At 43.5% G+C, this 27,092-nt stretch overlaps 2 protein-coding genes across 11 annotated transcripts in view; both read left to right on the top strand.

Annotated features, from left to right (window-relative positions):
* Positions 717-25,225, top strand: STAM2 (signal transducing adaptor molecule 2). Of its 4 annotated transcripts, none has more exons than XM_021400001.1 (14): positions 717-859; positions 8,819-8,903; positions 10,967-11,042; positions 11,261-11,356; positions 13,353-13,499; positions 15,156-15,225; positions 15,585-15,771; positions 16,951-17,045; positions 17,466-17,548; positions 17,732-17,816; positions 18,579-18,633; positions 19,280-19,433; positions 20,996-21,165; positions 21,532-25,225. In XM_021400001.1, exons 2-14 carry the CDS (start codon positions 8,866-8,868, stop codon positions 21,761-21,763), a joined length of 1,488 nt encoding a protein of 495 aa, XP_021255676.1. In that variant the 5' UTR covers positions 717-859; positions 8,819-8,865; the 3' UTR covers positions 21,764-25,225. The 4 variants fall into 4 exon arrangements, with proteins under 4 accessions (XP_021255676.1, XP_021255674.1, XP_021255675.1 ...); XM_021399999.1 differs by lacking the exon at positions 717-859 and adding an exon at positions 866-1,003; XM_021400000.1 differs by lacking the exon at positions 717-859 and adding an exon at positions 1,580-1,773.
* CACNB4 (calcium voltage-gated channel auxiliary subunit beta 4) overlaps positions 26,974-27,092 on the top strand; it is a 78,080-nt gene continuing 77,961 nt past the window's right edge. For all 7 annotated transcript variants that reach the window (XR_002439041.1, XR_002439042.1, XR_002439043.1 and 4 more), the window contains exon 1: positions 26,974-27,061. Coding sequence is in view for 3 of the 7 variants with exons in the window: in XM_021397597.1 (XP_021253272.1) it covers positions 27,053-27,061 (9 nt within the window). In the remaining 4 variants the exon portion in view is untranslated. The remainder of the gene's footprint in view (positions 27,062-27,092) is intronic.

The following is a 27,092-nucleotide window of genomic DNA, read 5'->3' as shown; positions in this document are numbered from 1 at the left end:
AAACGTTCTCGTTGCTTTCAAAGTGCCTTCCCCTAACAGATACACAGCCCCCGCACTGCAGCCGTGCCGCCATTCCACGAGCGTAAGAGTCAGAACAGGCGGTGACTCAGGCTCAGACCATGAGATACAGCCAGGAAACCCGTGCTGGTTGCAGAGCGGTGACTGCGTGTGAGGTCACTCCGCGCTCGGGCAGGGCACGGCTGGAAGCTCCCAGGCACCGCAAGCAGCGGGCGATGGCTGCACAGAGGCCGCCCACAGGCACTCGGGCCTCAGCACAGCCACCTAGGGAGCTCCGAGCAGCGCTGTGTAGCTGTGAGGATTTTGCCAGAAGCCCCTCTCCCTGCAGGCCACACCCCTCAGGTGAAGGCCCCGGGGCTGCAGCCCCCGCCCGCGCGCTCTGTGGCCAAGTCCCCTCAGGCAGCGCTACCGCCTCACGGCCACAGCCCCACACCCGCTGGCACAACACCGCCTGGGAAAACAGACATCTTTTAAAGCCACATTCTGACAGTAGAGGAAAAACACGGCCCAACGATGGAGTTTCCGCGGGGGGAACGAAAAGCGAAGGAAACAGCGAACACACCCACACACACCTCAGGGACCGCCTCAAAATGGCGCCCGCCCACCCGTGACGTCACACGCAGCCGGGCGGCCCCGCCCAGGCGCGGAGGTGCGAGGCCCCGCCCCCAGCCCGGCCCCGCGAGGCCCCCGGGCTGCCCAGACCGTGCCTGATTCCACTGCGCACCTCCGCTCGTCGTCCCCGTCTCCTCACGTCCCGCTCCGTCCCGTCCCCCCGGGTCGCGTCGCCGCCCGCCACTCTCTACCGCTGCACGACGGCGGTGCCGCTACGACGTTCCCTGCGGTACGCGCGCAGGCGCTGCGGACGGCCTTGGGGCCCTGCGGCGGGGCGGCTGCGGGCCGGTGTGAGGGGTAGCAGCGCAGCGGGGCCGGGCGGCCGCTGCCGAGATGTCGCTCTTCGCCAGCAACCCCTTCGAGCAGGACGTGGGTGAGAGAGCGGGGCCGGTCGGGGCGGGCGGCGGGCCGCGGTTCGCCTCGCCTCGGCGTTGGGGCCCCCGGCCGCGGCTCGGGCCTGTGAGGGGAAAGCGGCGGCGGTGCCCCTCCGCCTCTCGGGGCTGCGGTGGGCGGTGTGTGCGGCTCGTCGGTTTGGGCTGGGGTTTGCGGAGGTGAAAATCAGCCTTGTTTATGGCGGCGGGGTCGGGCTGCGCCCGCTGGGTGTTCGGAGGGACAGAGCCCCAGTTCAGTCCGAGCTGGCGCTCCGTCCTGTTGCAAAACCGGGGGCAGGCTCGAGCCCGGGTGGTGCGGCCGTGACTCAGCCGGGCTGGTTCGGATCGGTTGCGTTCCAGCGGTGCTCTCCGGGGCATCGAGCTTGTTCCGTGTCTTGTTTTTATCTTTCTGTTTTTTAAAAGGCCGTTTCTGAACTGCAGCATAGCGAAAGCAGTTAAAATAAGCTAGGTACCGGGGTCAGGCTTGCATTTCCTGTGCCTGCCTAAAACCCCAGGTTGTTTTTTTTTTTTAGGTTAGGTACGAGAAGAGTTCATCATTATGGAATCACAGAACCACAGGGGTTGGAAGGGTCCTTGGCGATCCGCCAGTCCAATCCCCCAAAAGCAGGTTCCTCAGAGCACGTTGTAGGTTCCCTTGCAGGAGGCTGCAGGTTCCCCAGAGCAGAATTCTGGCCAGGCTGGAGTGTGCACTGACGGGAAGAAGCGGTGGCTGTCAGTGCTCACGTTAACACCCTGTTTCCTTATTGTGAGCGTAAGTCCTGCACTTCTACTGTGTGCTGGTGAGGTCTCACTTGGGGTACTGCGTGCAGATGTGGAGTCCTCAGTACAGGAGAGACATGGAGCTGTTGAAGCATGTCCAGAGAAGGGCTACGAAAACAGTCCACAGGATGGAACACCTCTTCTATGAGGACAGGCTGAGAGAGCTGGGGCCGTTCAGCATGGAGAAGACAAGGCTCCAAGCTGGCCTGAGAGTGGTCTTTCAATATCTAAATGGGAACTACAGGGAAGAAGAGGACAGGCTCTTTAGCAGGGTCTGTGGTGATAGAACAAGGGGAAATGGTTTCAAGCTCAAAGAAGGCAGATTTAGGTTAGATATAAGGAAAAAAATCTTTTACAGTGAAGATGGTGAGGCACTGGTACAGTGATGTGGTTAGGTGTGCTGGATAAGGCCCTGGGCAACCTGACCTAGATGTGGTGTCAGTGTTCACTGCAGGGGAGTTGGACTAGAGGGCTCTCAGAGGTTCCTTCCAACTCAAAGGATACTATGATTCTATGATAAGTTGGACTGTTTTCTTCATGTGCTTTCAAAGTTTGCGTATTGAAGGCTTCACTTTCACTTGACTTTGATGTTGGCCTGTGGCTAAAATGAACTAGCAGCCAGCCAGGCCAGCTTCACCCAGTCCACTTGTTTCAAAGAACTTCTGTGTGTTCTGTACCATTCTCATAGCTCTGATGTATTTGTACAAGCAAAGACTTCTTGAACAGGGGACTCAGCTGTACAGACTCTTTGCCAAACTGAAAAGCTGCAACAACTCTAAAAGTACGGGGCTGCAAAGTGATGGTCAGTATGTCTGTAGTTTCTTAAACTCTGTATTGTACATAGCATGTGTGAGCAGTTCTACTCACTACAATTAAACAAGTGCACTGGGCTGGGAACTTCATAATTATCGAGGCTAAATCTGACAGTCCCTTGCCAGGGAAATTTTACTTTTTGCCACTAGGAGCTTTTTTCTTTTAGTTATTATTCCTTTGTAAATTAGACAACATGGAGTATCAAATTATTGAATGTGGTTGCCCTGTACTTTCACTGGTGGTACTCACCTGAGGCTGCTCATGCTTCTGTTGAGCTTCAAGTTTTTTGTGAGTTGAGGTTTTATTTTCTCATTCATCTTTTTGATTTAAAAAATAAAGGTGCATACCAAGAGTATAGTTGAGCTCAGCTGATGTCCTGATGCTGCTGGAAAGGAGAGCTTCTCCATCTTCTCGTCCACTCAGGTGCTGTGGATTGCCTTCTGGGCTGATTCAGTGCATTCTTTTCAGCAGAAAACAAATTTGAAAGAAGTGTTTGGCCAACAGTTGGGATCATCTGTGAAAGCGATGAAGTTTGGCAGCTTGAATCATCTCATCAGAGGCTGCAAAGTGACAGTGAGAAGGAGGGGCAGGGCTACCTGGGAAGGTCGGTGGGGGAAATGGAGCCCCACTTCTGGTGGCAGTGAGAAATTAGGTTGGTTCAGATATCTCTTCAGACCATGTCTTCGGTATTGCAGCTTTCTTGGGAGAGGGCCGTTAGAAATGATAGATAAACACAGCTGCAGCTGTTGTTTTCTCAGTTCTAAACTCTTGTGTTTGCTTTTCAGCCGATCTGCATAGAGTCTTACTTTCTCGGCACTTGCTTTGGTTGCTTTGTCTGTAGTTGCAGTTCCATTAAATTAACCTATGGAATAGTTTCAGAAATTCCATTTATTTCATCTGTGTAGGTTTTTTTTTTTTTTTGGTTGAGAGAATACCACAAGACTTCAGTTCTTTAAAGGATTTGAAGCATTTTAATTTCCTACCTAAATCTGTTCGTGGTTAGTTCACGCACACTTGCTGTTTTCCCATTGTAACCCTTCTTCTGAAATAACCTTCATCTTCTAAAAGTACTTGCTCCTTCAGCAGAGGACAAGCCTACTCCTTTTCATCCTCTGTTTAGTTAGCCTTCTTTTGTAAGGTGGTTAACACAATCAAGGGGGTAGGAAGTATTTTTCTGTGTAGTTTGAATGGCATCCAGAATTGCATGCCATGTCACGGGATTCTTGGTAACATGTACGATCACATTTTGTGCTTCCTTGTTCTTTGCTGAAGTGTTTACCTGCTGTGTTTTATTCTAATGTTATATTTGCCTTCTTGTATCTGCTTCATGTGGCGTTCTGCATCCTCTTGTGCTAGCACTTGGCATGTTTGCGCTTCTCCTCTTGTTTCCAGCCACTGGCATCTTGTTCCTAGGAGAATCTTTGATAGACTCTGCGTGAGTTTGCATTTTGTTCTACTGCTATCTCGTTGCTGCTGTGTCTAACCTAGTCCTCTATAGTTCACATTTCTCCTTACGTGACGTTTTAGACTTCCCTGTTACCAGTAATACCTCCCAACTTCGTTAGCTTCCTTTGCAGGCCCTTACTCCTGCTGTCAGTGCCTGCAACAACATATTCATTTCAAGACCAATTCTCGAGGCATTCAGCTCCCTACCCTCTTTAGAATGCTTTATATCACAGCATGTCTTCCTTATAATGTGGAGTGATCCAAGAACTGTAGCTAATAACTCACACATGCTTTCCTATGAAATATTTCACTACATGCTGAACAGACTGGTCGATGCTTAAATTAACCCTTGGCAAGGTGTTCTGCCTGGAAGAATAGCTGCGTTCTGTTAAAATTCACCGTGGTTCCCTTTCATTTCTCAGTATAATTCTTGTCTTTAACATTTGGTCTAAGGTCTTGCAAATGTCTGTGGACAAGGTAATTGGTGTGGGGTTTTTGTTGTTGCTTGGATCTTTTTCTTTAATTTTTTTCAAGTGTTCAATCCATGACTTTACTTTGATTGGAGTGATAAAAATTCTTGGATCTGCAGTTTCATGTCATTTCTTTCTCATTACCGAGACTGTTGCTTCCAGCCTCAGCCCTGCCTTGATCACTGCATGTCTGTAGTGATCGTGTTTCTAATCACTAATTAAGTCAAAGCTAGGTTGTTATTTTTTTGCCTTTTCACTAATTTGGAAATATGAAGGCAAAGGAAGCAAAAGAAAGCGTGTGGGATTAAATTTCTGCTTTCCAGGAATTCATTTATGTGACTCTGGTTTCTCCTTGGAAAAACAGCAATCTGGAGTAATTCTCAATTTATTTTCTTCATCTTTCGCTTTTATTAGATGAGCACTGTTTTTACATATGCAGAATGGCACTGAGTAAAACTTGAAATATGTATGCCCCTGCAAGCTTCTGTTTCACATCACTTTAGGATGCAAATCAGTCTCTAGAACGTTGTCATTTAGCGATCAGGCTGTAATGAACATGATATGAAACTGAAAGGTTCTTTGTGCAAAATCAGTGCTTGAGTGCTTGTTTTTCTCTCTGAAGCGTAAAAGTTGACAGGAGGGGGGAAAAAAATGCTACATTCTCATATTGATTTATTTTCTTGGCGTACATGTGGTTTGGCATTGTTGGCAAGCTTTGCTCAAGGGAGATCAGGAGGAAATAATGAAATCCTTTGCAGGTGTGAAGGCCCTGTGTGCAAAGCATGTCGAGGCAGAGCTGCCAGCAGAACAGGATTGCTGATTTCACTGTGTCAGTGTAAGATGTACACTATGTGGGAAATAGATTTCTGGCAATATTGGTCAGTGAGAGAAGTGTGTGAGGTGTGCTACACTTTGGTAGGAAGTAGTGTCGTGCTGCTTACGGTGGCAGAGATTTCCAAGGAGCCATGTAATGCCTGGGAGCTGCGAGGTTCCCACGATGCCCTTACTCTTCCTTCTTGTCATGTTCACATATGTAAGTTCCCACAGTTGCTCATGTGATGTCCCTTGCTGCAGGTGCGTCTAGGATCCACGTGCACGATAGCAAGCAAGCCTGTAACTGCAACCATGCACCAGCACGCTCAACTATTGCTGGTCTGCGCTCATAATTTGACATTGTACCAGGATCTTTAGAGATGAAGGGCTTGATGTTTGACAAGATGTAACCAGAAATGCTTTTGGAAGATTGCCACACTGCTCAGTTGCACTCCTAATAGTACTTTTTTCCTATATCTTGGTGTTATTTCTGCATATTACTCATCTCTTGCTTGGGAAATAAGGAGAACCCCGTTCAGCTGCAGCAGTCCTTTTGGGTGCTGTATGGTAGAGGGAGGGCCCTGATAAACTCCCCTCCAGCAGCCTCCCATGCTGAGGCATTGCCTTCTCTGCATGAAGAGCTGGTGGCTGTGTTTTAAGGCAGTTCTTTTATTGGCAGTAATAGCAGTGAACAGTTCCCATCTCCTCCTCAGCAGCTCATTTTAGTGCTGTCTCCTCTCTTGCATTGGCATGACTTTTCATGCCAGCTGCATGGCAAATCGGATCAGGGAACTGATCCAGTTGAAAGTGATTAATTGTGGGTTGGGAGTGGTGGTAGGGTTTTTTTTTTTTGTTAGTATTCAAACCAGCAGTAAAAATAAACATATTGTAATTTTACCATTATGTGTGCAGAACTAAGCTCAAGTTTAGTGTTCCCTCATCAGCTGGCGAGCTACACAGTGTAAGTCGTGACTTTTTTCTTTGTATTCCCTTAGCACAGACGAAATCTTGGAAAATGCATCTTCCCACATCTGTTTCCTCTGATCACAGTCCATGTCTTAGCATCTGTGAAGTAGTTATCCTTTGGGATTGCTCTTCAGCTGGAGCTCGTGTTAAGCAAAACGACAGATGCTGTTAAATTTGTCATGCTGGCGAGGAGGAAAGCCTCAAAAGTTGTAAGAGTTTGCCATAGGGCAGCCTTCCTATTTCCAGCAGGACCACATCTGCTCTTAGAGCAATTAGCATGGATATCAGAAGAAGGAGTCTGATGCACATCCATGTATTTATGTATCCATATTTATGTGTCAGGAAATCATTACTACGTGCCCTTGCAAGCGCTTATTTTGGATCTGCGTGACTGCGTACAAAGAGAAGTGCTTGGTTCAGCAGTGCTTTGGCTGCATGGTTAGTTTACAAGCTTGCACTTCACTGGCTTATAAACAATCAAAACCACTTTGAATTTTCTACATGTTTTTGTGCCCAAGTGTACTGGTGTGAGTGATGAACAAAGCGCAGAGCTCTGGCAGTGCCCATGGATGGGCTTGCTTTGCTAGTTGTGCCCACCTGTACCAAAGCACTCTGCTGTTGCAGGTGAGCTTTCATCCTCCGGAGCCAGCAGGCATTGCTGGGGTTGGGAAGAACCAAAGTGCAGCGTTGGGAATTTCAGAGGGAGACAGGCTTCGTATCAGGGTGACTGACATCAGGCAGCAGAATTAAATAATGTGCCCGCTCTGTTCTGTTGGTATTGGTGCTGTTTGTCATCGTTCTCTGCACAACTCATGGCTGTTCTCGTCGATGAGATGGATTCGTGTGACTGATGGGCTTTGCTGGGAGGGTCCGTACCGCTGGGGTGAGGGCATGCGTGGCCATGCTGTTAAGAGCAACTTCAGCTGACAGAGCTCCAGAGCAAGACCAGGCTGAAGCTGCGTGCACCAAGCACTGCATCGTGCTGTTCTTCACATGTCTTTGTGCTGCACGTTCAGTTCCCATAGCCAGGAAATGTTGCACATGTAGGCGCTCTTTGTTTTCTTCTGATTTTTTTTTTTAAGCAAATTGTACGTTAAGCTGTATGAAACTGCAGGCGCTCGTTTAATTTCAAGAACGAGCGATTAATTTTGTTATTGTCCTAAAAATATCGATGTACCTAAAAGAAAATTCAACAACGGTGTCTTTCCAGGATAAGTATTTTAAGTTTTGTGCTGTAAGAACATGCTTTCAGCACAGCATTTGCTTTCCTTAAATAGTTTTTCTAGACTGTGAGGATCATGTACGGCCAGAACTGCAAATTTCCATTCCTCCTCCTTGATCTGCTCTTCCATCTGTATTAAAAGGTTCTCAGGGGCACTGCTGTGCCTGCGTTTGCTCTGTGGAAGCCATTCTGCAGCCAAGGGTCGTTGTGACTTTTGACTGTAAAACTAAGCGGTGACGCTGATTATCAGAGGAGTTGCTTAATTGCACATACAAAAATGGGTTTGCCCTGAGGTACCATTGCTGTCAGCAAACCTTGTAATTTGGAAACAGCTTCTATCACAGAACACCATCACATTAATAGCGAGAGACCATTATGTTCTGCTTTAGTCTACTAAATAGCCTCTTACATACTCGGTCCCAAAGGGACGTAGTGGCTTCTCGGATTGAAATAAAGGTTGTTAAAGTAGCGATTAAGATACTCTCTTGATTGTTTATGAAGTGCATTCTGGTGGAATTAACGTGGGACATAAAAATCTAAAAGCTCTTACCTTTGAATTCAGTCAAAATACTAAAACGGCACGGTCAAATTAAATCTTAAGGCGGCAAATGGGATACGTAAAATATTTTCTTTTATGAGTTATTCTCATGGTATTGTAATATTAACCTGGCATGAAAATAACATCAAAAACCTAAGGGGAATAAATAACATTAAGCTTAATCTGTTCATACGTTGGTGAAAATGCTGGAAGCATTAAGTAGAGTTGCATTCTTTTGAAAGGGCGATTTGGTTTTTGTTGGCTGCTTCTGGGACCTTTCTTAATGCTTCCATCTCACTTACTTCTCGTGACTCTTGTTGTGATGATTGGATTTCCTGAAAGATCTCTCAAACTGTTCTAAGGACAACATTTTTTTCCTTAGAGACCTCAAGAGGTTTATCTAGTTTTCTTGGAACATCCATGTGGATTACATCATGAATGCCAGAACGAGAAGTCCTTGAGCAAGCTATAAATTAGGGCTATGGGCTAAACCTGGAGTAACTAAACAAACCATGCAGAAGCAGTTCTCTATTTTACACTTAAAATTGTTTTGGTTTTTGGATCTTTTAAATACTGAATGCGTTTGTTATTCTTCTGTTCTTCCTATGTGAAAACACATTCATAACACTTTATAAAATAGCAAGAAGTAGCACTAGTCTTAGTATCTTCTATGTGGAATTTCCTTTTTCATATGACTGTCAAAGAACGTGTTCACTAGAATCTGAATTTAATAGAGTATTATGCTTAATCAGTCTTGTTTTCTTTATAGAAAAGGCTACAAATGAACACAACACCAGTGAGGACTGGGGTCTTATTATGGATATATGTGACAAAGTTGGAAGTACTCCTAATGGGTAAGCTGTACTCGGCATCGTGATGTGTAATTTCATGTTGGTGTGAGTAACACTGCTTCAGAAGGAACACATCTCAAAACGCTCAGCGTAGTCAGCTACACAGAAAGCACAAGCACTGCAACACTTCTGTGAGCTCTGCAGATGTGTGTAGCTGGCTTTAAAGTTCTTTGAAACGAATATTCCAGCAGGACTTCCAGTAGAGCAATTGATAGATTGCATTCCAGTTTTGGAAGCTTGTCACCAAAAATTGTAGACGTTGTCCAGGTAATATGAATATTATTCATATTTAATAATCTTGCATACGCTTTGAGAAGCAACTGTGCCAATAAGAAAAAGTGAACTAGTTTCTTTGCAGAAAAAAAATATATAGGGCAGTCAGCTACTTAGGGTGAGGAATTTGTTTATTCTTTAGGAAGAGTGGGATTGATGGAGGAGAAAGAAGGAGTGAAAATTGGGATCAGTACTCAACTCAGTTTGAATCACTTTACCTTCAGTGGTAATGCTGAGACAAAAGTGGTAATTTGGTGATATTATAATTGACAAAATTTAAGGTAATCTTTCTGAGTTATAAAATGTAGATTTTGTAGTCAGCTGGAACTAGTATGTATCTTGAATTCATAAGCGATCATAGATTTTTCTTTTTCTGTAATTTAGATGTAATATTTAAGGTTACTACAATGAGGAAGTTCTTTAATGAATTGCTAATTCATTAATTGCACCCCATAGGAAAGAACAACTATTTTGTTCAATCTGAGAATCTTTAGTCCTCGAGAAAAAAAAAATGTAGGATATACCTCGAGTCCTTTTTTTAATAATTTCTTTTTTTAGTCCCACAAAACTGTAGAGGGGACTGTTCTAAATCCTTTCCTTTAGAGCAGGTTTATAAAATCTTAAGGCTTCTTAATTCTGAGTTTCAAGTGTGACTACTGCTAGTGTATTTCACTTCAGTTGGGTGTCGTTTTTTTTCCTCTCCTGCCATCCACTAAAAGCCATCTTCTGGAAAGAAAGAAAGATTATTGCCTACCCTTAAATGAGTACATTAACAGCAAATATGTCGATCTTGTTGAAGGCCATAAACTATGGGCAAGCATATTCAATATTAGAACTAAACCTCAGCTTCTCCAGCTGTGTGTACATCAGCAAGTAGCTCAGCACACTAGGACTGCAGTGATGAACCAGAGTAGCTGGTACTGAGGCCACCACGTCCATCTAGTAGAGCATCTGAGGTTTTCTTTCCCCTTCAGAACAGGTTTCACCAATTCTTCTGAATTGAATATCCCCAGTGGCAGTAGTGCATGATTGTCTGCAGCACCAGCTGCTGGCTCTGACCCTGTGGCTCCCTGAGAGGTCATAGTGTGCCCAGAGGAGCTTCTGGCTCTGCTTCTTCCAACAGGAACCTGATTTTCCTGCACAAAACTGTACTGGTTTCCTACACAAAACTGTACAAAACTGACCGTGCGGAAATAACGTATGCATCAGCTCCTGTAGCCCCTGTATGCCTTTAATGCTCATTTTTAAGCATGGAGCTCCTTAGTAGAGCGACATTTGGATTGTTAATCATTATTCAATACTTACCTCAGATCTTACTGAAACAGATTAAAAAATCGTGAGGTATGGTAAGTGTCTTGAAAATGGGACCCAAGAGTCAACAAGCTGTGAACGTGGCTTTTAAATTAAATCTGTAGAGAGCCTTTATAGTAGCCAATTAAATAACCATTTAATCACTGCTGCTCTTGATTTATTTTTTTAATCTAGACATTTCCTTCATTGTCTATTTCAAATCCATTTCCTCAGCTTAGTGGCAGTTGCTCTCTTTGTGACCTATTATGGCAGTATTATGGAAATCAGTATGGGATGCCAGCATAATAATGGAGTCTTCCAATCCAGTACACTGTTAAGAACAAGTAATGTGCTAAATATTCTTCCAGACTTGTTCTGTGAAAAATAGGGGTTAGGTTACATTTTTTTTCAGAAGAGCCGGTTTTGTTTGCTTAACAAATCTGAGTATCTGGTATAATTCATTCTACAAAGTCCTATTTGTCACTAATATTTCCTTCTTTTAGGGCAAAGGATTGCCTTAAAGCCATCATGAGGAGAGTAAATCATAAAGTTCCCCATGTGGCTCTGCAAGCGCTTACAGTGAGTAACCTATCCCTATCTTCCAAAACTGCTGTATTTCTCAATGTAGTGGAGCTATTAAGTGTGTACTCATCAATTAATTAAGTTTCTATGTATCTTCAGTAGAATTCGGTGGGAGTGTGCATGCTGAACAAAGGGTGAAATTTAATTTTTCTATGTGTGCTTTTATTTTGGATTATTGTTGTTCGACATTTTCATAATTGTGTTTCTGTTGTCAGCTTCTAGGAGCCTGTGTATCAAACTGTGGAAAAATATTTCACTTAGAAGTGTGTTCTCGTGATTTTGCTAGTGAAGCTCGAGGTATAATAAATAAGGTAATTCTTTATAATTCGAGTAGTGGGGTAGAATTATTTTTGTAACTGCTTTGCTTTCTCTCAGCATAGCAATGGATTGGCAAAACAGACATTTGAGTTAATAGAGTAGTGGCACGTTTTAGTTTTGATGCAGTTGCAGATATTGGTGGCTGTTTGTCTCATCAGTGGAATGTGTGTATTTTCATTTCTACTGTTAAGCAAGTGACAGGCTGATACTTGCTATCTGCTCCAAATTTTTACGATATTACACGAGCAATTTTAATTGAAATCTGTGACTCTTCCTAAGCTCATTAGTTTGATAATAGTGAAGGTAGTTTTCCTTGAAAAGAGTTATTTGGCTTTAATGAGATTCATAAGCTAAAGCACACAAGGAAAACCATGAAAACTATACTTTTACAGGGAAAATGAGGAAGTCTTCAGACAACTTCCTTAGTTTCTGGAGATTATAAGAGCACTGAATGAGGAGGTAACCAAGAAAGGAAGACCAAAATGGTTCGTGCAGCTGATGGGATCTAAATCTGGATGTAATGAATTGAATAAGCAGAAGCAGCTTTCCCATAATTACTGCTCCAATTGAAGACAAAAATGGCTGAAGAAGATAGTCTTCAAGTGTATGGGAGGCCTGGAAACATCAGAGGTTGAGCAAAGCAATTAAGGAAACTAATAAAATTGCTGGGAAGCAAAATGAGTTCACAGCTCTTCTGTTTCTCGCTTTCTGTGGAAAAATAGGTCTTGAAGTCCTCCCCTTTATTCTCATTAGCCACAGTCCATTCTGAAATAGAACATTGACCTTCATGGACTGACAGCACTTGTGAACATAAAGACAAACCTTAAATCCCGCTTAAGAATTGCCTACAGGAGCATGATGTATTTTGTTAGTGGGAAATACTTGTGTTTTCCTCTGTACCTGACTCATTTGGAGAAATAGTCATCAGAGGGCCTATAAAATTGTGCCTTCTCCCTTTTCTCTGAAAAAAAATGAGTTCAGACAAGTGCAACAAATAACCTTTGTGCTGATAATGAACCTACCAAGCTAAATGCCTTCTTTCAACTAAATGCATGCTTGAGCCCAAACTTGTCCATGTTCTTGGTGCTCAGCATGTGTTTGGCTGTGAGCCACAGGCTTACGCTGTGGTCTGAATCATAGAATCATAGAATTAGCTAGGTTGGAAAAGACCTACAAGATCATCCAGTCCAACCATCCACCTACCTCCAATAACCCCACTAAACCATGTCTCTCAATGCTATATCTAAATGTTTCTTGAACACCTCCAGGGACGGTGACTCCACCACCTCCCTGGGCAGCCCATTCCAGCGCCTGACCACTTTTTCAGAAAAGTAGTGTTTCCTAATGTCCAGCCTAAATCTCCCCTGGTGCAACTTGAGGCCATGAAGTACACTCTGATGGAAAGTCTTGGCCATGTGCCGCAGTTGTGTGGTCCCAAGCTCTATATCTTCTTAACTTCCCTTGTACAGATGAGGTGACTCGCTAGCCCCAGAACTCTTATTCATCACCCTGTGGTTAGTTTGTCTGCTTTGGGTTTAGACAATAGTCTTTTCATTAACTGGAAACAAAAGCAGGAAGTGTATGGCGTCTGAAGTGCTGTGGTGCATGGTTGACCCTTGTAGTGTTGGCATAGCCATCACATGTAGCAGCTGCTGTAATGAAAAGTCAATCTTTTTGCTATAATATTTTTAAGACTATGATGAGATTAACAGCAGCTTCAATTTAATGTTGCTGAGGTACACTCAGAAGCATGTCCTTTAGCCATATCTTAGAGCGACGCGTGACTGACTTTTCTGCAGGTGGCTTATCTCTTGGCATGAGGTTGTTAGCACATAAAATTTGCATAGATTCTAGGTTGTTTTCAATTCTGTTTTTATTCAAGGCAGTTATGGGTGTATATAGTAAAATGGTTTCGGTAACAATGTTTGAAAACTATTTCTGCTCACTTTAAGGCATAAGCATCCCTTTCTATGTGATTTTGTCTTCTAGGCTCATCCAAAAGTAAGTGAGAAGCTGAAAACTCTAATGGTGGAGTGGTCAGAAGAATTTCAGAAAGACCCACAATGTAGCTTAATATCTGCAACTATTAAATCTTTAAAAGAAGAAGGTGTAACTTTTCCTGCAGCTGGATCACAGGTGAAAGCTCAATTGGGAATACACAGTACTTTTCCTGTTAGGCTTCTGTCAGTGAACAGCAGGAAAAAACCGTGCATGGATTTTTTTGGCTGGGGGGAAGTAGGACCCTTGTTATAGTTGGGTTGCATCCTGACACTGAGGTTCATTTCATTCTGCTTTTTAATTTCTTTGCCCACTGAGGAAAAGTAAGAACAGATTAAAGGTTATTTCTTGCTGTCTTCGAGTTGTTTCATTTTAGATCTGTCTTTCCTTCAGATCATTTTTTTAGAGTTTCATCAACCTGTCATACCTTAAAAATCTAAGCAGTGCTACACCCACACCTTGTACTTGGTGTTTCATGGCTCTAATTGCTGACTTGGAGCACGTTTCTTCTTTTTCTTCACAGAGCTTCACAAAACAATTGGCAGTAGCTGAAACTGAGACATTTTTTAAAAATGATGTGCTGTGCTGTGCTTCCCTTCTCTAAGTCCCCTTTTCTTGTTCATGCATTTTTTTTTGTCTATGTCAGGAGTTGTCCATCTCTGCAGTGCTGCGGTGATGGGTGCTCTAGTCCCTAACCTCGCTTGCTCTTTTTATTTTTCATGTGGTGGTATACTATGCCTGATCATCTAGCTGGCAGATATGGTGACAAGTTTTCTTTTTTTTAATGCTTTATTATTTATGCTTCTAAATATTCTTATGTTCAAAATGAGTTAGGTGAAGAACAGTCTTTAAAATTAGAAACATATCTTCTGTTACATATCCCTTCCATGAAGTTCACTTTTCTCTGTATTAAACACAGGTGGTGGGTTGTGTGTGTTTTTAATTCTACAATCTTTCCTTCCTCCACAAAGATGTTTTCACCTCTAAATCTAGGATAAGTGTTAAAACATATGGCAGAAACATGGAAGATGGAGAGTGCTGGCAAACAGTTACGCTTTCTTCCTACAGATGCATATAAAAATGACATCTTGATGTCTCTGCATCATACGCTTCACTGCAAACAACAAAGCTGAGGTTTCTTAGTATGCTTGTACAGAATTGTTTCCTAGAACCGTTGATAATCCCAGTATCTGAAACCAGTTTGTTCATTCCTGCAAGAAGACTTCTTTGTTGGAGTGAAGAATTTCACTGTGCTCTTGTGGAGACTCAAATTATTCAAGTCAGAAGCTCCCAACTTGATATACACATGCTTTTCATCCTCATGCTCCCAAAAGGAGAGGCAGAGGGTAGCTATTTGCTGTGATGTGGAGAGAAATCTCCTTTTAGCAAGTCCGACTCCTAGTTAGTAACTTAATAACTTCACACACGTAGGACTCCAGAGAGCTCTTCTTCCCTTGTGAGGGGTGAGGTGGAGGACAAAGGTGGAAAGAGCAGTCTTTTAAATGCAAGCAGTTTCATCTAAGTAATGCTATTAACATTGTTATTTAAATGAAATATTTAAATAAATGAGATCCGATTATTTTACTTTGTTCTTTCCTGAAAACAAAACATGGATGAGATTCTGGAGAGCAGTAATTTTTCTCTTCTGAGGGATCATCTTGGGTCAGTTATGGAATGCCCTAAATAGGCAGCTAACAGGGAACAACTTCTTTTCAATTTTTTTAAAGTATATAATTATAGAGCTTTCTTCCTCCATTGTAACTTGAAGATATTCTATTGTTAATACATTTGCAGGCTACCACAAATGCTGCTAAGAATGGTTCTTCATTAAGCAAAAACAAAGAAGATGAAGATATAGCTAAAGGTAAATTACTAGTCACAGCCCTGTGCTCTGGAACGTTAAGCTAAAATGCATCGAAATAAAAAGCTGTACTTTATTCTGCTGCATAGAATTGAAAGCAAGGGCTCAGCAGGTTGAGAATTTAAGTTTGTTTTTGAAATGTCTCTTGTGCACGAGTACTGCTTGTCTTTGAATTGTTGCAGGGCAAAGTAAAGCTGTCAAAATATAAAGCATAGGTTGTAGTTCAGAGTGAAGACTTTAAACTTACGCAGACCATAATGCTAGAATATGTATTTCTTCTGATTAGGAAAGCAAAATACCTTTGTATAGAGGGATAAAATACACAGATTGACCTGTTTTTTCTTCTCCTGTCCTCATTGTAGCTATTGAATTGTCCTTGCAAGAGCAGAAGCAGCAACAAATGGAAACCAAATCCTTGTACCCATCTGCAGACATTCAGCAAACTAATCAGAACCTGAGGAAGGTGCGAGCTCTCTATGACTTTGAAGCTGTCGAGGACAATGAGCTCACCTTTAAAAGTGGAGAAATTATTTTTGTTTTGGATGACAGGTACAATACACTCAGATGAAGGTGCCTTTATTCTGCAACTGTTGTGGTGTTAGGCTAGCAGTTTTTTCCCCTGATGCTTTCTTTTCCACAGGCGTGTATATTGTCATTCCTGCCTTCTTCAGATCCCTTTATCATCCACTCTTCTTTCCATACCCTGAATTATTTTATCCCATGAAAACATTCTGAATCTTGCTTTTCTGTGAAGCCCTCCTTGCCCTCCTTCCCCAGTTGATGTATTTCTCCAGTGGTTAGACGTTTCTTTAGAAAGAGCCTCCTGCCACAGCAGCACTCTCTGACACTGCTGGAGCCATTCTGTGCTGTACTAAGGAAGTTTTCCCCTGCAGCTGTCCTGCTTTGGCTGGCAAGGTTCACTGGAGAAGCAGTGCGCTGTGATTGTGATGCACGGCATCCTGGTTAAGCTTGGCTTCTTGCTTTATGTAATAAAAGTTGTAAAAAGTTAGTGGCAAGGAGAAAGCAGCCTCTGCCCAGCTGAACTGACGCTGTGCCATTGGCCCAGTTAACACTGCAGGTTTTGACCTCACAGTGTTCTTGGTGCAGAGGGAACCTCTATGTGTTCCCTTAGATACTCATTCTATAGTGTAGGTCCAATTTGTGATTTTTATGTTAATTGGCTATAACATGTCCTAAGAATATACATACACACGTTATAGTGCTGAATTCTAGCTAGTTCCAGAAATTGTTTTATCTGTGGCTATCAAGCATTGGATGTGTTAGGCATAAAACTGAAGAAAAATGCTTCAATAATTGTTCACTGTTGTCACTGTTCTTCCAGTGATAGCTAAGAAGTAGAATCAGCTTATGCTGCTCTAATTTAACAGTCTTTGACACATCAATTATATTTCTAATGTTAGTCCTCACTTGTGTACCTCTTGTAAACTTTGAGGTGAAGCTATAATGGGCTATCATCTAGTCAATCTAAAGAACTGTGCGTTAAACTTGAAGTGGTTGCTACTTAATGATCTCCTCCGCAGCCCCTACCCAGCTCCTGGCTTTGGCTTTGCTGCTGGGCTAATCTGTACCTGTGTTCTCTTTTGCTGCTGTTACTGGACATGCAGGGGAATAGTGCCTTAGATATCACAAGTTTCCTATCAAAGCACAAAATGCCATTGGTGCTGAGTGTTAATGTTCCGAGTTCGTAATGCAGCTTTATTTCCCCAGTGACACCAATTGGTGGAAGGGTGAAAATCATCGAGGAGTGGGACTGTTTCCATCTAATTTTGTGACTTCTGACTTAAATGTTGAACCCGAGGCAGGTAAGTTAGCTACTAAAAGCTGACATATTATGTTAGAAATGTGGGTTTATGGTGGAACTGCTGCTTAGCTCGTAATCAGAATAATTTCCTGACCAGCCTGAGAGAAGAATTGAGGGAGAAATCCTGAAGTTGTTGCAAATGAGCATGCAAGCATTTACTGCTGCTGTAGCTCACTTTCATGATATCTTTTGGTTCTAAGTTGTTGCTTTCTTCTTACGGTGGTAATTCACACTTCATTGTGTAAGAGTAAGGCATTACTTCCCTAGCAGATAGGTGTGGTCCCAGCTTGAAGTACTTACTCAAATTTCTGTGTCCTTTAAAAGTTTGATGCTGAGCAGGTGAAAAAATAATAATACAGAGTAGCATAAAGCTAACACAGTTTCTTTTCTGCTGATGTGTTACTGATGTTTCTTCTTTCAGCAACTGTGGATAAAAATTGTGTTTCTGAGGATGCTACAGAAGAAATTAAGAAAGCAGAACCTGAGCCAGTTTATATAGATGAGGTATGCAGTCACTTCCGTATACAGAAGTGCTGATATTTTAAGTTGATTAAAACATTATTTTGATACTGACTGTTAAAAGGTAACTATTAAGTTACCTTATATGAGACTTTTAATTTGAAGGTTAAAAGGGTCTCTGCCATGCTTTGGAAATAGCTGTCCTTAATCTTCTCTTCCACCTTTCAGGATAAGATGGATAAAACACTGCAGGTACTTCAGAGTATAGATCCTACAGACCTAAATCTTGATTCAGATCTTCTAGACTCAGAAGGTACTTTGAGCACTGAGTTTGCTAGTTCTTTTAGTTCTGCCTACGATTATTTTCCATGGGTTGAGTTGGTAATTCTTTTGTATTTATTTTAAGCATAAAGAAACCAGGGTGTGTATTATTGGTGTGCTGTAGAATAGTTGATTTCACAGTTGGAGCATGGAGCTATATGTATGCCTCTACGTTTTCTAATAGTTGCCAAGCCAACTCTGTGTTTAACCAAGCAATTTGCTTAACTTCTAGTGAGAGTGCTTTGCCTGATCCTTGCAGGCTTTATCCACCTATCTAAGCTCTGTAGAAAATAAGCAATTAATTGGATGTAAAAAAGTGCTGCTTGCTAAGAGGGAAGGGAAAGTTCTGTTCATTTATGATCTGATTAGTTCAAAGCATATAAGAACAATTGAGTGTTCTTCTAGGGGGGCAGAGGTGGGAGGACAATCTGGAGAGATTCATAGGCAATCCCAAGTATTCCAGTAAAAGCTAAGTCATAGACCTTGCATACAGCAAGCAGAAATGCAAAATTCTCTGTGACTTTCATCAATAGTATTTTGTTTGGAGAGGGAAAAACAAGAGAGGATGACAAAGCAGAATAACCAAAGTATTTTCCTTCTCTGTTTGGGATGGAGGATTTGGATTTCTGTGATAACTGGATCCACTCTCTAATTTTGGACGCTTCCTTAGTGTAGTTAGATAAAGTATTTTTTGGTTACGTTTTACAATTAGTTGTGCAGTATGTTAACTACCTTGGCTCTTTTGTCTTTACAGTTATATGTCAACAGATGGGTCCAATGATAGATGAAAAACTGGAAGAGATAGATAGGTGAGTCATAACATAGTGACTGCATAATTTACCAGTACTTCAAATCGTGCCGTTGTATTAATTTTTTTATATATTCTCCTTCATCTCCCAAGGTAGGAAATGTTGCAGGAAAGAATTAGACCGTTCTACAGTTTGGTTTTTGATACTTAGGTACAGAAGTCCCAGTTTGTGTACTGGGGCTTGGTGGCTGCTCTCCTGAGCTTACTGCACAAGTTACTGGGTGCACTGTGTATTAACAGTTACTGCTTGTAGGCTTTTGCAGTCTGTCTGGATATTCTCAGTCTGCTGTTCGCTGCCCTCTGTGACAGAAAAATCTGTTAAACAATGTCTTTCCCCCTTTCCCCTCAAACTCTATAAGGGAAGGATGAAAAGGTAATTAATCCTGCTGGAGTTGCCTGCTTTGTTACAACTAGGGAAGGATAGTTATTCACCATTTTTACTCTCCTTCCATTGCAGTGATGTAAGAAACAGCGTAGACTCTGGCAGTTTTACAGTACAGATATGTAAGACATCTGCCATCTACCTTTGAAGATAGTTTTTTTTTTTTCTTTTGTACTCCAATCCCTTTAATGAGTCACTCCTATTTTACTATCTGACGCTAGCTGATAGAGAGACTTAGTGTTTGCATCTGTTTATTTTGAAACAGAAAACATTCCGAATTATCTGAATTGAATGTGAAAGTTCTAGAAGCTTTGGAGCTCTATAACAAACTGATGAATGAAACACCAATGTATTCAGCCTACTCCAAACTCCATCATCCTGCACAATACCCACCTACATCTTCTGGTGTTTCAGTGCAGGTCAGTATCCCTGTCTGGAAATAGAGACTTTCCTAATATAGATTTCTATTTAAAAAGATGACAGCAAAAATGAAGAAGTGTAGACTTCCTGCTAGCCTACGAACAATCTGACATTGCCTGGTGACTTTCTGTAGCTTTTAGAATAAAATATCATTTAAGCAGTTGAACAGAGTATTTTAATTTGCAGTTACTAGCTCATGCAATAAGTTATAGGTCTCAGTTTTACTCTCTAATTAGAAAGGTACTTTATTGAAAATCCTTTAAAGATTCTTTCTGTGATTTTCTTTTTTTTTTCCATCAGAATTCTGTGTTTCAGTGTCGCTCAGCAGCTTGGTGGATATTCTTGCTATGAGTCATGTCACTCTTGAAGTGATGTTACCTTCTTATCTAATAGGGATGTGAGTGGACTTTGATATTAGTGCATTAATCATGAGTGCAGTGCACTTTTGCTAAGTATAAAACCCTTAGTCTGGTTTTAGCTCTCTATTTCCTAAGGTGGGGGCTGGGAAGAGTATAATATTAGTGGGTGTAGTTGCTCAGAATTGATCTACAGTATCTCTAGGGTGCTACATTGGTGTTCTAAGAAAACAGAGATGGAGAAGAAAGAGGGATTTTAAAGGTCTTTTTTTGCAGAAAGCATAGAATGAGTGGTTTTACTTCGAGTGAATTTTATTTAATGTTAATTGTTCCTTGGGAAAAGAATAGTTGCTATAGCAACTGCTAGATCTGAAAATGTCAGTTAAAAGTAATTCTGTGTCCTTAACTTCTGGTTCTGGTGGAAAAAAATCATTATGTTTGGAGGCTAAAAAGTAACTTAAGCCAAAGGGCAACAGCAGTTTACTTATTCTTACAAGACAAATGCACCCAGCAGTGAAAAATAGGAGATAATGGTATTTGTGCTGGGCCTAGTATTGACACAACGGTGTATGTTCCTTCGGTGTCAGTACACAGCCATACCAAGTCCAAAAGCAGTAAGCAGTGTGGCCTTCTATAAGCAGGCTGTACCACTTGTTCAACCAGAATTGGAGTGAAGACTTAGCTTAAACCAGAAATGCAAGAAACTGAAGTTTTTGCTTCCCTTCAGTTGGAGTCTGAGACTATTCTTACGTTTTGATTTCCAAAATGCATAACGTAACAGATCTTGTATGGTGCTCATCTTCCTGCTCAACCTGTTTGTGCATGAAAATATGTTGAGGAGTGAAAATCGTAAAGACAAGGCAAACTGGTGAGAAACAAACTAGGTTTCTGTGAGGTGCAAAGGTTGTGTGCGAGGTGTGAGCAAAAAGGTTCTACTCTCAGATAAGTAACCACAGACCTTGTTAGCAGTGCATTTTTGAAAGAGATGCCTGGGGATGGAATAAAGGATGCCTATTACAAACCCTTACATGTGTTAGGAGAAGTTGCATGTTTTCTTATTAGAAGCGTCTTAGAAAAATAAATTCAGAATCAGTTCGTTTAGACTTTGAACCCCAACGTATCTATTCATTGTAATTGTATTCTGTGCTACGTTTATTGCTACTTATGTGAAAATAAAAGGTATACTTTTTTTTATTATTATTTAGTCATATCCTGTACAGCCACCTAGTGGAAACTACATGATCCAAGGTGTTCACCAAGTCACCATTTCCCAAGGTTACGGCCTAGGACCCGATCGGATGGGGCAGCTCAGGTCTCTGCCTCAAAATATCAATTCTTCTGGAGCAACTCAGCCCGTACAAACTGCTTATTTAAGGTATCAGTCATTTCAGCAGACTCTTAAATTACCCTTTCCATAGGATTGCAGGACGGTGTGGGTTGGAAGGGACTTTAAAAACCACCCAGCTCCAATCCCCTGCCACGGAAGGGGCTCCTGTCACCAAGCCAGGCTGCCCGGGGCCTCGTGCACGGCCTTGGGCACCTCCAGGGGTGGGCAGCCACAGCTCTGGGCAGCAGTGCCACGGCCTCGCTGCTCTCATAGAGGCTGCGACTGTGTGGGGTGTTTACAGTGCTGTGTTTTACCACTTTGAAAGCGTGCAGATAGCTTTTGGACTAAGAAAAATTCTTATCGGAGAAGCAGATGTGAGCTTGCCAGAGTTGGATTTGTTTTGTTTTGTTACAGCCCAGGACCAGACTCAGTGTTAAGCCAGACATACGTGACCCAGAGCCCCGGGCTTCCCGCAGCTGCCAGCACAGCGGCGTACAGCCAGCAGCAGCTGGGGGCATCGGTGGATATGGCAGCTTACCAGAGTAACACACCGAGTTTGCCTCAAGGACCAGGTTATCCCATGGCACTTCCTGCTCATTCCGTTCTACAGCAACAAACCAATTACCATCAACAGCCTCTCCTTTAAAAACAGACCGGGCTCGTTTCTTAAAACAATGAAGAGAGATTGCTGAATCGAATGGTTTTTATTAATACCTGTCACAGATATCAAAACGCATTTTCCTTTAAAATAACCCGACGTAGGGTGATGCTGAATAACGGTATGCGTCAGATCTGATTGTTAAGCGTTTCCTTAATGATAGTTTGAACTAGATGAGCTGCTGATTTAAAATAATTTCAGATTGCTTTGAGCCCTTGTTGCAGTGGTTTCAAGAAATGCCTTTTGCGAGTCTGAATTTAAGTAAAAAAAAAAAAAAAAAAAAAATGCCCGAAATTAATTTCATGTGTTTCTAGAAATGCGAGGGTGCATAGTCACTGTTCCGTGTTGCTCTCGTTACGCATCGTCTCCTCTGGTGTCTCACTGTGATCTTTCCATCCAAGTAGCTTTACAGAGCCTCTGCTGATGGAGACACCTCCTCTCCGCGCTGCTGTAGTGAGCTTTACAGTATGGTGTGTGCTGCCTAACTGGAACAGCTGCACAAGCGAAGCAGATGAGAGCCGGAAGAGAAAACGGTTCGATACTGTGACGGAGAACCGCGTGCTTACAGAAATAGGAGAAATGACGTTTTTATAGGGCTGCCTATTGGATTTTTGGGAAAGCACAGCTCCTGATGTGTTTCTCTTGAAAGAAACTGTGGGAGGGGGGCGAGGGATGTTTGAACTCCCTTGTGGCTTTGGGCAGAGGTGGTACAGCAAGCACACATTGCCTTTGCACAAGCATGCAAGGGACGCTCCCGGTGGCCTGTGTGGGTACTCTGGATACGAGGTGCTGAGCCAGAAACTTGCACGGAATAGATTTTCTTTTTCCTTTGTTGTTGTTGTATGTAGAAGTGAAGGAGAAGTGTAATTCTGTGTGGTAAAAGGAAGGACTTGAAGCATGTTTGATGCTTAGGACTGTGAGACTCTGCCTTTGTTCCATTTCCAGCGGGGAGGCAAATGGAACAGGAATTGTCTCTATGGGACCAGAGGGTTCTTGCCTCTGCTGGATTTCCTTTTGTTGCCACCATTTTCATGTGTAAATAAACGCTGGTTACAGTCAGAGAGAAACTCTTAAACCAGGTAAAAAATCTACTACACACTACATGTGGGCAGCGACCGGGATTGTGCTCCTCGTTTGGTGCAAGGAATCCTTGCATACTGAGAGCGACAGACGTGTCCGTAGAAAAGAAATTGCCTTGGAACTGTGGAAATGTAGCATTTGGTGGCTAAGAAAAACGTAGGAATTTCTTCCCTGATGCACTTTTTAATGGGTGGGCTCTTTTTCCTTTTCCTTTGACAAGAGGAGCAGGTGAGTTACCCTTCAGGAATGTGGGATTTTTTTCTTTTATTGTTTCAGCCTCTGAAAAAAAAAAATCACTTCATTCTCCTGCTTACGTACTCACCTTAGCAGAGTCGTATTTATCCATATTGGAACATTGTTACGATGAGTAATAATCTTCAGATTGGGAAAATAATGCACGTAAATAAGTGATAAAACATTTAGTGGAATGCCTGAAGCTCCAAACGTGTCTAAACGAGCATGTTTGGTGTGCAACTCTTCTCCCAGATGAGAACTAGCAGACTGTAGGCTGTTGTTGAGGATGCAACCAGCCTTCACTCCGTGCCACCTCCATTTCTTTTGCGTTTTATGTAATTCTTTAGTATCATGACGTTATTCACTTGCAGCCTCGTGCTTATGCAATGACTGAGGTATTCAGTACCTGCTCTTCAGATCACCTTTATTTAAATTTGTGCAATTAGAAGGAAGCTACTGTCTTTCCTTTGACGTGACTTTGTCTGTATCCTTCCCTCTGAAGTAGTTTGGTGTAAACGACACACGTTGCAATACTGAAGTATTTTGAGAACTTTTTTCCTCGCGTTTGTTAAGAGGAGTAATTAACTTCAATGCTGCTGTTCAAAATTCTAATTGTTTCGAGGTTTTTTTGGTAAGAGTGTACTTTGTTCCAAATTGGTGCGTAATCAAACTGAAGCGTGCTGTGATTTCTGTAGTTTCTCTGTGTTTGTTAGTAAATGGGAGCAAGGGGTAGGTGTTTTCATTGGATTCAAAACTTTGACCCAGCAGAAGTATCTTAAATGGAGATGGCTAGACAGCTGTGATTTGATGGCTTTTAGTTAATTGGTTTGTGGGATATAAATAATGTACATACTCATTTGTCTGAGATTTTCTACACGGCTACGTATATATGCATACTGTTAAAGCCTGGAGTTTTATAAAGGCCAGATTTGTGATTGTCGTCTCTTATATTCCAAATCCTGTGATATGCAACTTGTAGATAGTGTAAAATAATTTAATTATTACTGTAATGGTGTCTCTAGAGGGCTTTGGTGTTAAGAGGACCGGTTGTTTTTTTCCTCTGCATACTTCTGTACTTGATCATATTTATTTTTTAGGCCTGATTGTAACTGAACACGCTGCCAAAGGATTTATCTAACTTCGGATTTCTACATTAGGTTTATACCTACTGTTTTGTATCAGGAATCAATGGTAGATAACTTCTGCTTTTTCGTATAAACTCTTAATGGCTAACGTAGAAATCGGTGCAACTTTATAAGGAGAATTTTCTTGCGATAGGTTCGTTTCAGGGATGCTGAGAACCTCTATACTAGATGCATTTTCTTCCAGTATGAATTGGCAACCCACGATGTCTAAGTTACAGTCAGCTGAGAGCAGCAGTTCCATCCGTCTGCGGTGTCACCATTCAGGCGTGCTTTGAGAAATGGTGCTGCTTCGTTAGGGCCTTGATGTGGCACGTGCCTCGTCTCCTTAATTTGGTACAAAGATTACAATCTGAAGTTGTTTCTGTAGCAGGTAGACCTTCAAGTAACGTCCTGTGCTCGTTCGGCTTTTGTTCATAGTGTCCATAGGCGTGTGGGGCGGTGACTCTTTGGAGGCTGTCCTCCAGAAAGGAGCGGCTGAGCTGCAATCTCTTACCGTAATTATTTTCTGATAGGAAGGTTTATTTCTTATTTTTATCTATGCATCTTTTCTAAAAAAATAATAGGCACTACTCTTGCTCGCGTCGAACACTGTGACGTAATTGTAGAATAAATAACTTGTTAGAACTTACGGCTTTTACCAGCTAAATTGTACGTGAAGCTGACAAACTGTTTGGAGTCGATGGAAAAAGAAAAGTGAAGGGAAAGGAATAGAGGAGGGGCAGGCTGTGGGTGCTGGTGGCTGTGCTGGAGCTGTGCCATGTGCCGGCTGCTGAGCGGCCTGGCCTTGCAGTTCACATGTTCCCGTTCTGTTTGGCGTGGGGCTCGAGGCGAACGTGTGCTGGTTAACTGAGGTATCACAGTCCTGACAGAAAAATTACCTTAGAGTTTGCAGTATTAGGAATGGGGGGATCTGTTTTGATGGAACACTTGGCCTCTCATCTGCAATATGTGTGCATTGCCTTGTGTGAATAAACAAAGTTTATTTAACAAACAGGGGTGAGAAGTCTTCTGTTTGCGACGCGGGCGCGTCCTTGCCAGCTGTTGGCAGCCGGTGGTGGGGGCCTGGCTGCTGCGGCCCTCCCCTTCCTGCCTCCCCTTGTTCCTGTGTGCTGCAGCAGAACCAGCCCTCTGGGAGCGAGCAGCTGAACTTCACAGCTGTGCCAGCGAGCTCTTCATATTGGGAACCAGTGCTTGTTACCTTGAGTTGCATATAAACTCAACTCGGTGTGCTGGAGAACGTTGTTGCACATTGGTTAACCGATATATGTGTGAACCAGCGTGGGGAACAGAACAGTCTCAAAGAAAATGGTAATACGAGGGTTATACGGAAAACAAATCCACTGCTCCAAAGTGTGATTGAATTTACTCATCCTAAGAATGAACCATAATTGCTTCGAGCTTATTACAGGTTTTCAAGGAAACAAATGAACCAGAAAGCAATTTGTAACTCAATGTGAGAATAAATCCGTGTGCTGTAGAGCTGCCTTCTGCTCAGGCTGCGAGTGGATACTGAGCCGGCCTGCGGGGAGCCTGATGCACCTGGGAGGTGTGTTGTTGTTAGACAGCAGTTACTGCCCTGCATCATTTGCTCTCAGCACCTTCTCCAGTCCCTGGCCCTGCTGGGCTGCTTTCAGGTCACTTCGGGCTACAAGTCTGCATTCTACAAAGCCAAAGCATTGGATACATTTCTGGCAGAAAGTTAGTTTTTCATCTCAAATCTCAAATATCGTTATATCTTGGGGAAGTGAGACGATGGTAAATACATTTTCTGGGCAGCATCTTAACTTGGGAGGTCAGCCACGTTTAAAGAATAATGCTTAAAGAAAGCATCCTGGCTAGTACCAGCTTCATCGTGAAAGCGAACTCAAAAATAATCTTAATTTAGCCCTCAGCATCCATGACCCACATCCATCTTTGCTAAAGAAACCAGGCTGCCTCATTTCATCCAAGGAATTGAAAAACCACCCGTGGCACGAGAGGAAGAAACGCGTTCAGCCCGTTGTGCTTCGGGCCCTCAGCCGGGGCGTGCTCGCTCTGCACGGAGCCCGTGCTGCAGGTTCTTCGTGCGCTGATGGCTGCAAGCTGTAAAGGTCCCAGCGGCTGCCTGGAAGGGGCGATTGTAACCTTTGAATGGAAATAAACTTGTTGCTGCACACGCTGGGGAAGCCTGGTGTTTGGATGCTGCCGTCGGCTTGCTCGCTTGGTGCTTTTCCCGGCTGCTTGGAAGCGATTTTCCAGGGGAGCCGCTCTGCGTTGCAGGCTTCCCGCTGCAGCGGTGCGGTTCCTACCCGGCTCCGAGGGAGGGGTCGTGCAGCACGGGAGGGGGAAGCGGGAAATGCAGCTCCTGCTTCCCTTGCTCCAGCCTTCCTGATGAACTTCGGACGGGTTGCTTCGTCTCTTGCTTTATCTTTGTCCCTCTGCCTCCTGGAAGCGGCGGCACCGGGCACGCGACCGGGAGCTGCCGGCCGCTCGCACCGATGGGTACCGCGGCTCCTTCCGGACGCTGCCCCGTGCCGTGGAGCCCGAAGCCGGGGGTCGTGGCCCTCCCCGAGGAGCTGCAGCAAGCGGGCGGTTGCACCGAAGTTTAGCGCCCGCTTCCCAGCTCGGACGCGCTCCCGTCGGGCGGTGCCGTGCCGTGCCGTGCCGTGCCGAGCCGATCTCCCCGCCCGGCGCCGCCTCGGGGCCGCCCCGCACCTCCCAGGTGCCGCCGCCCCCCGCCCCGCTCCTCCCTCTCCCCTCCCTCCGCCCTCGCCCTTCCCTCCGCGCACTCGCTCCCCGGCAGCGCTGAGGTGCGGGGCCGCCGCCGATCCTCGCTGTCATGGCCGCGGTGGGTGCAGCTGCGGGGGGCGGCGGGGCGG

The sequence above is a fragment of the Numida meleagris genome, chromosome 5 (assembly GCF_002078875.1).
Source record: "Numida meleagris isolate 19003 breed g44 Domestic line chromosome 5, NumMel1.0, whole genome shotgun sequence".
NCBI classification, from domain to species: Eukaryota; Metazoa; Chordata; class Aves; order Galliformes; family Numididae; genus Numida; species Numida meleagris.
Note: the sequence above shows the minus strand (reverse complement) of the source record. Positions and strands in the feature narration are given on the sequence as shown.

What these genes read in the sequence shown, in the direction of transcription:
- STAM2 (XM_021399999.1), top strand. Translation starts at nt 964, where the DNA reads ATGTCGCTCTTCGCCAGCAACCCCTTCGAGCAGGACGTGG. An exon ending in CTCGAGGTATAATAAATAAG is followed by an intron (nt 11,357 to 13,352) that starts GTAATTCTTTAT and finishes TTTGTCTTCTAG; the next exon opens with GCTCATCCAAAAGTAAGTGA. An exon ending in ATTTTTGTTTTGGATGACAG is followed by an intron (nt 15,772 to 16,950) that starts GTACAATACACT and finishes TTATTTCCCCAG; the next exon opens with TGACACCAATTGGTGGAAGG.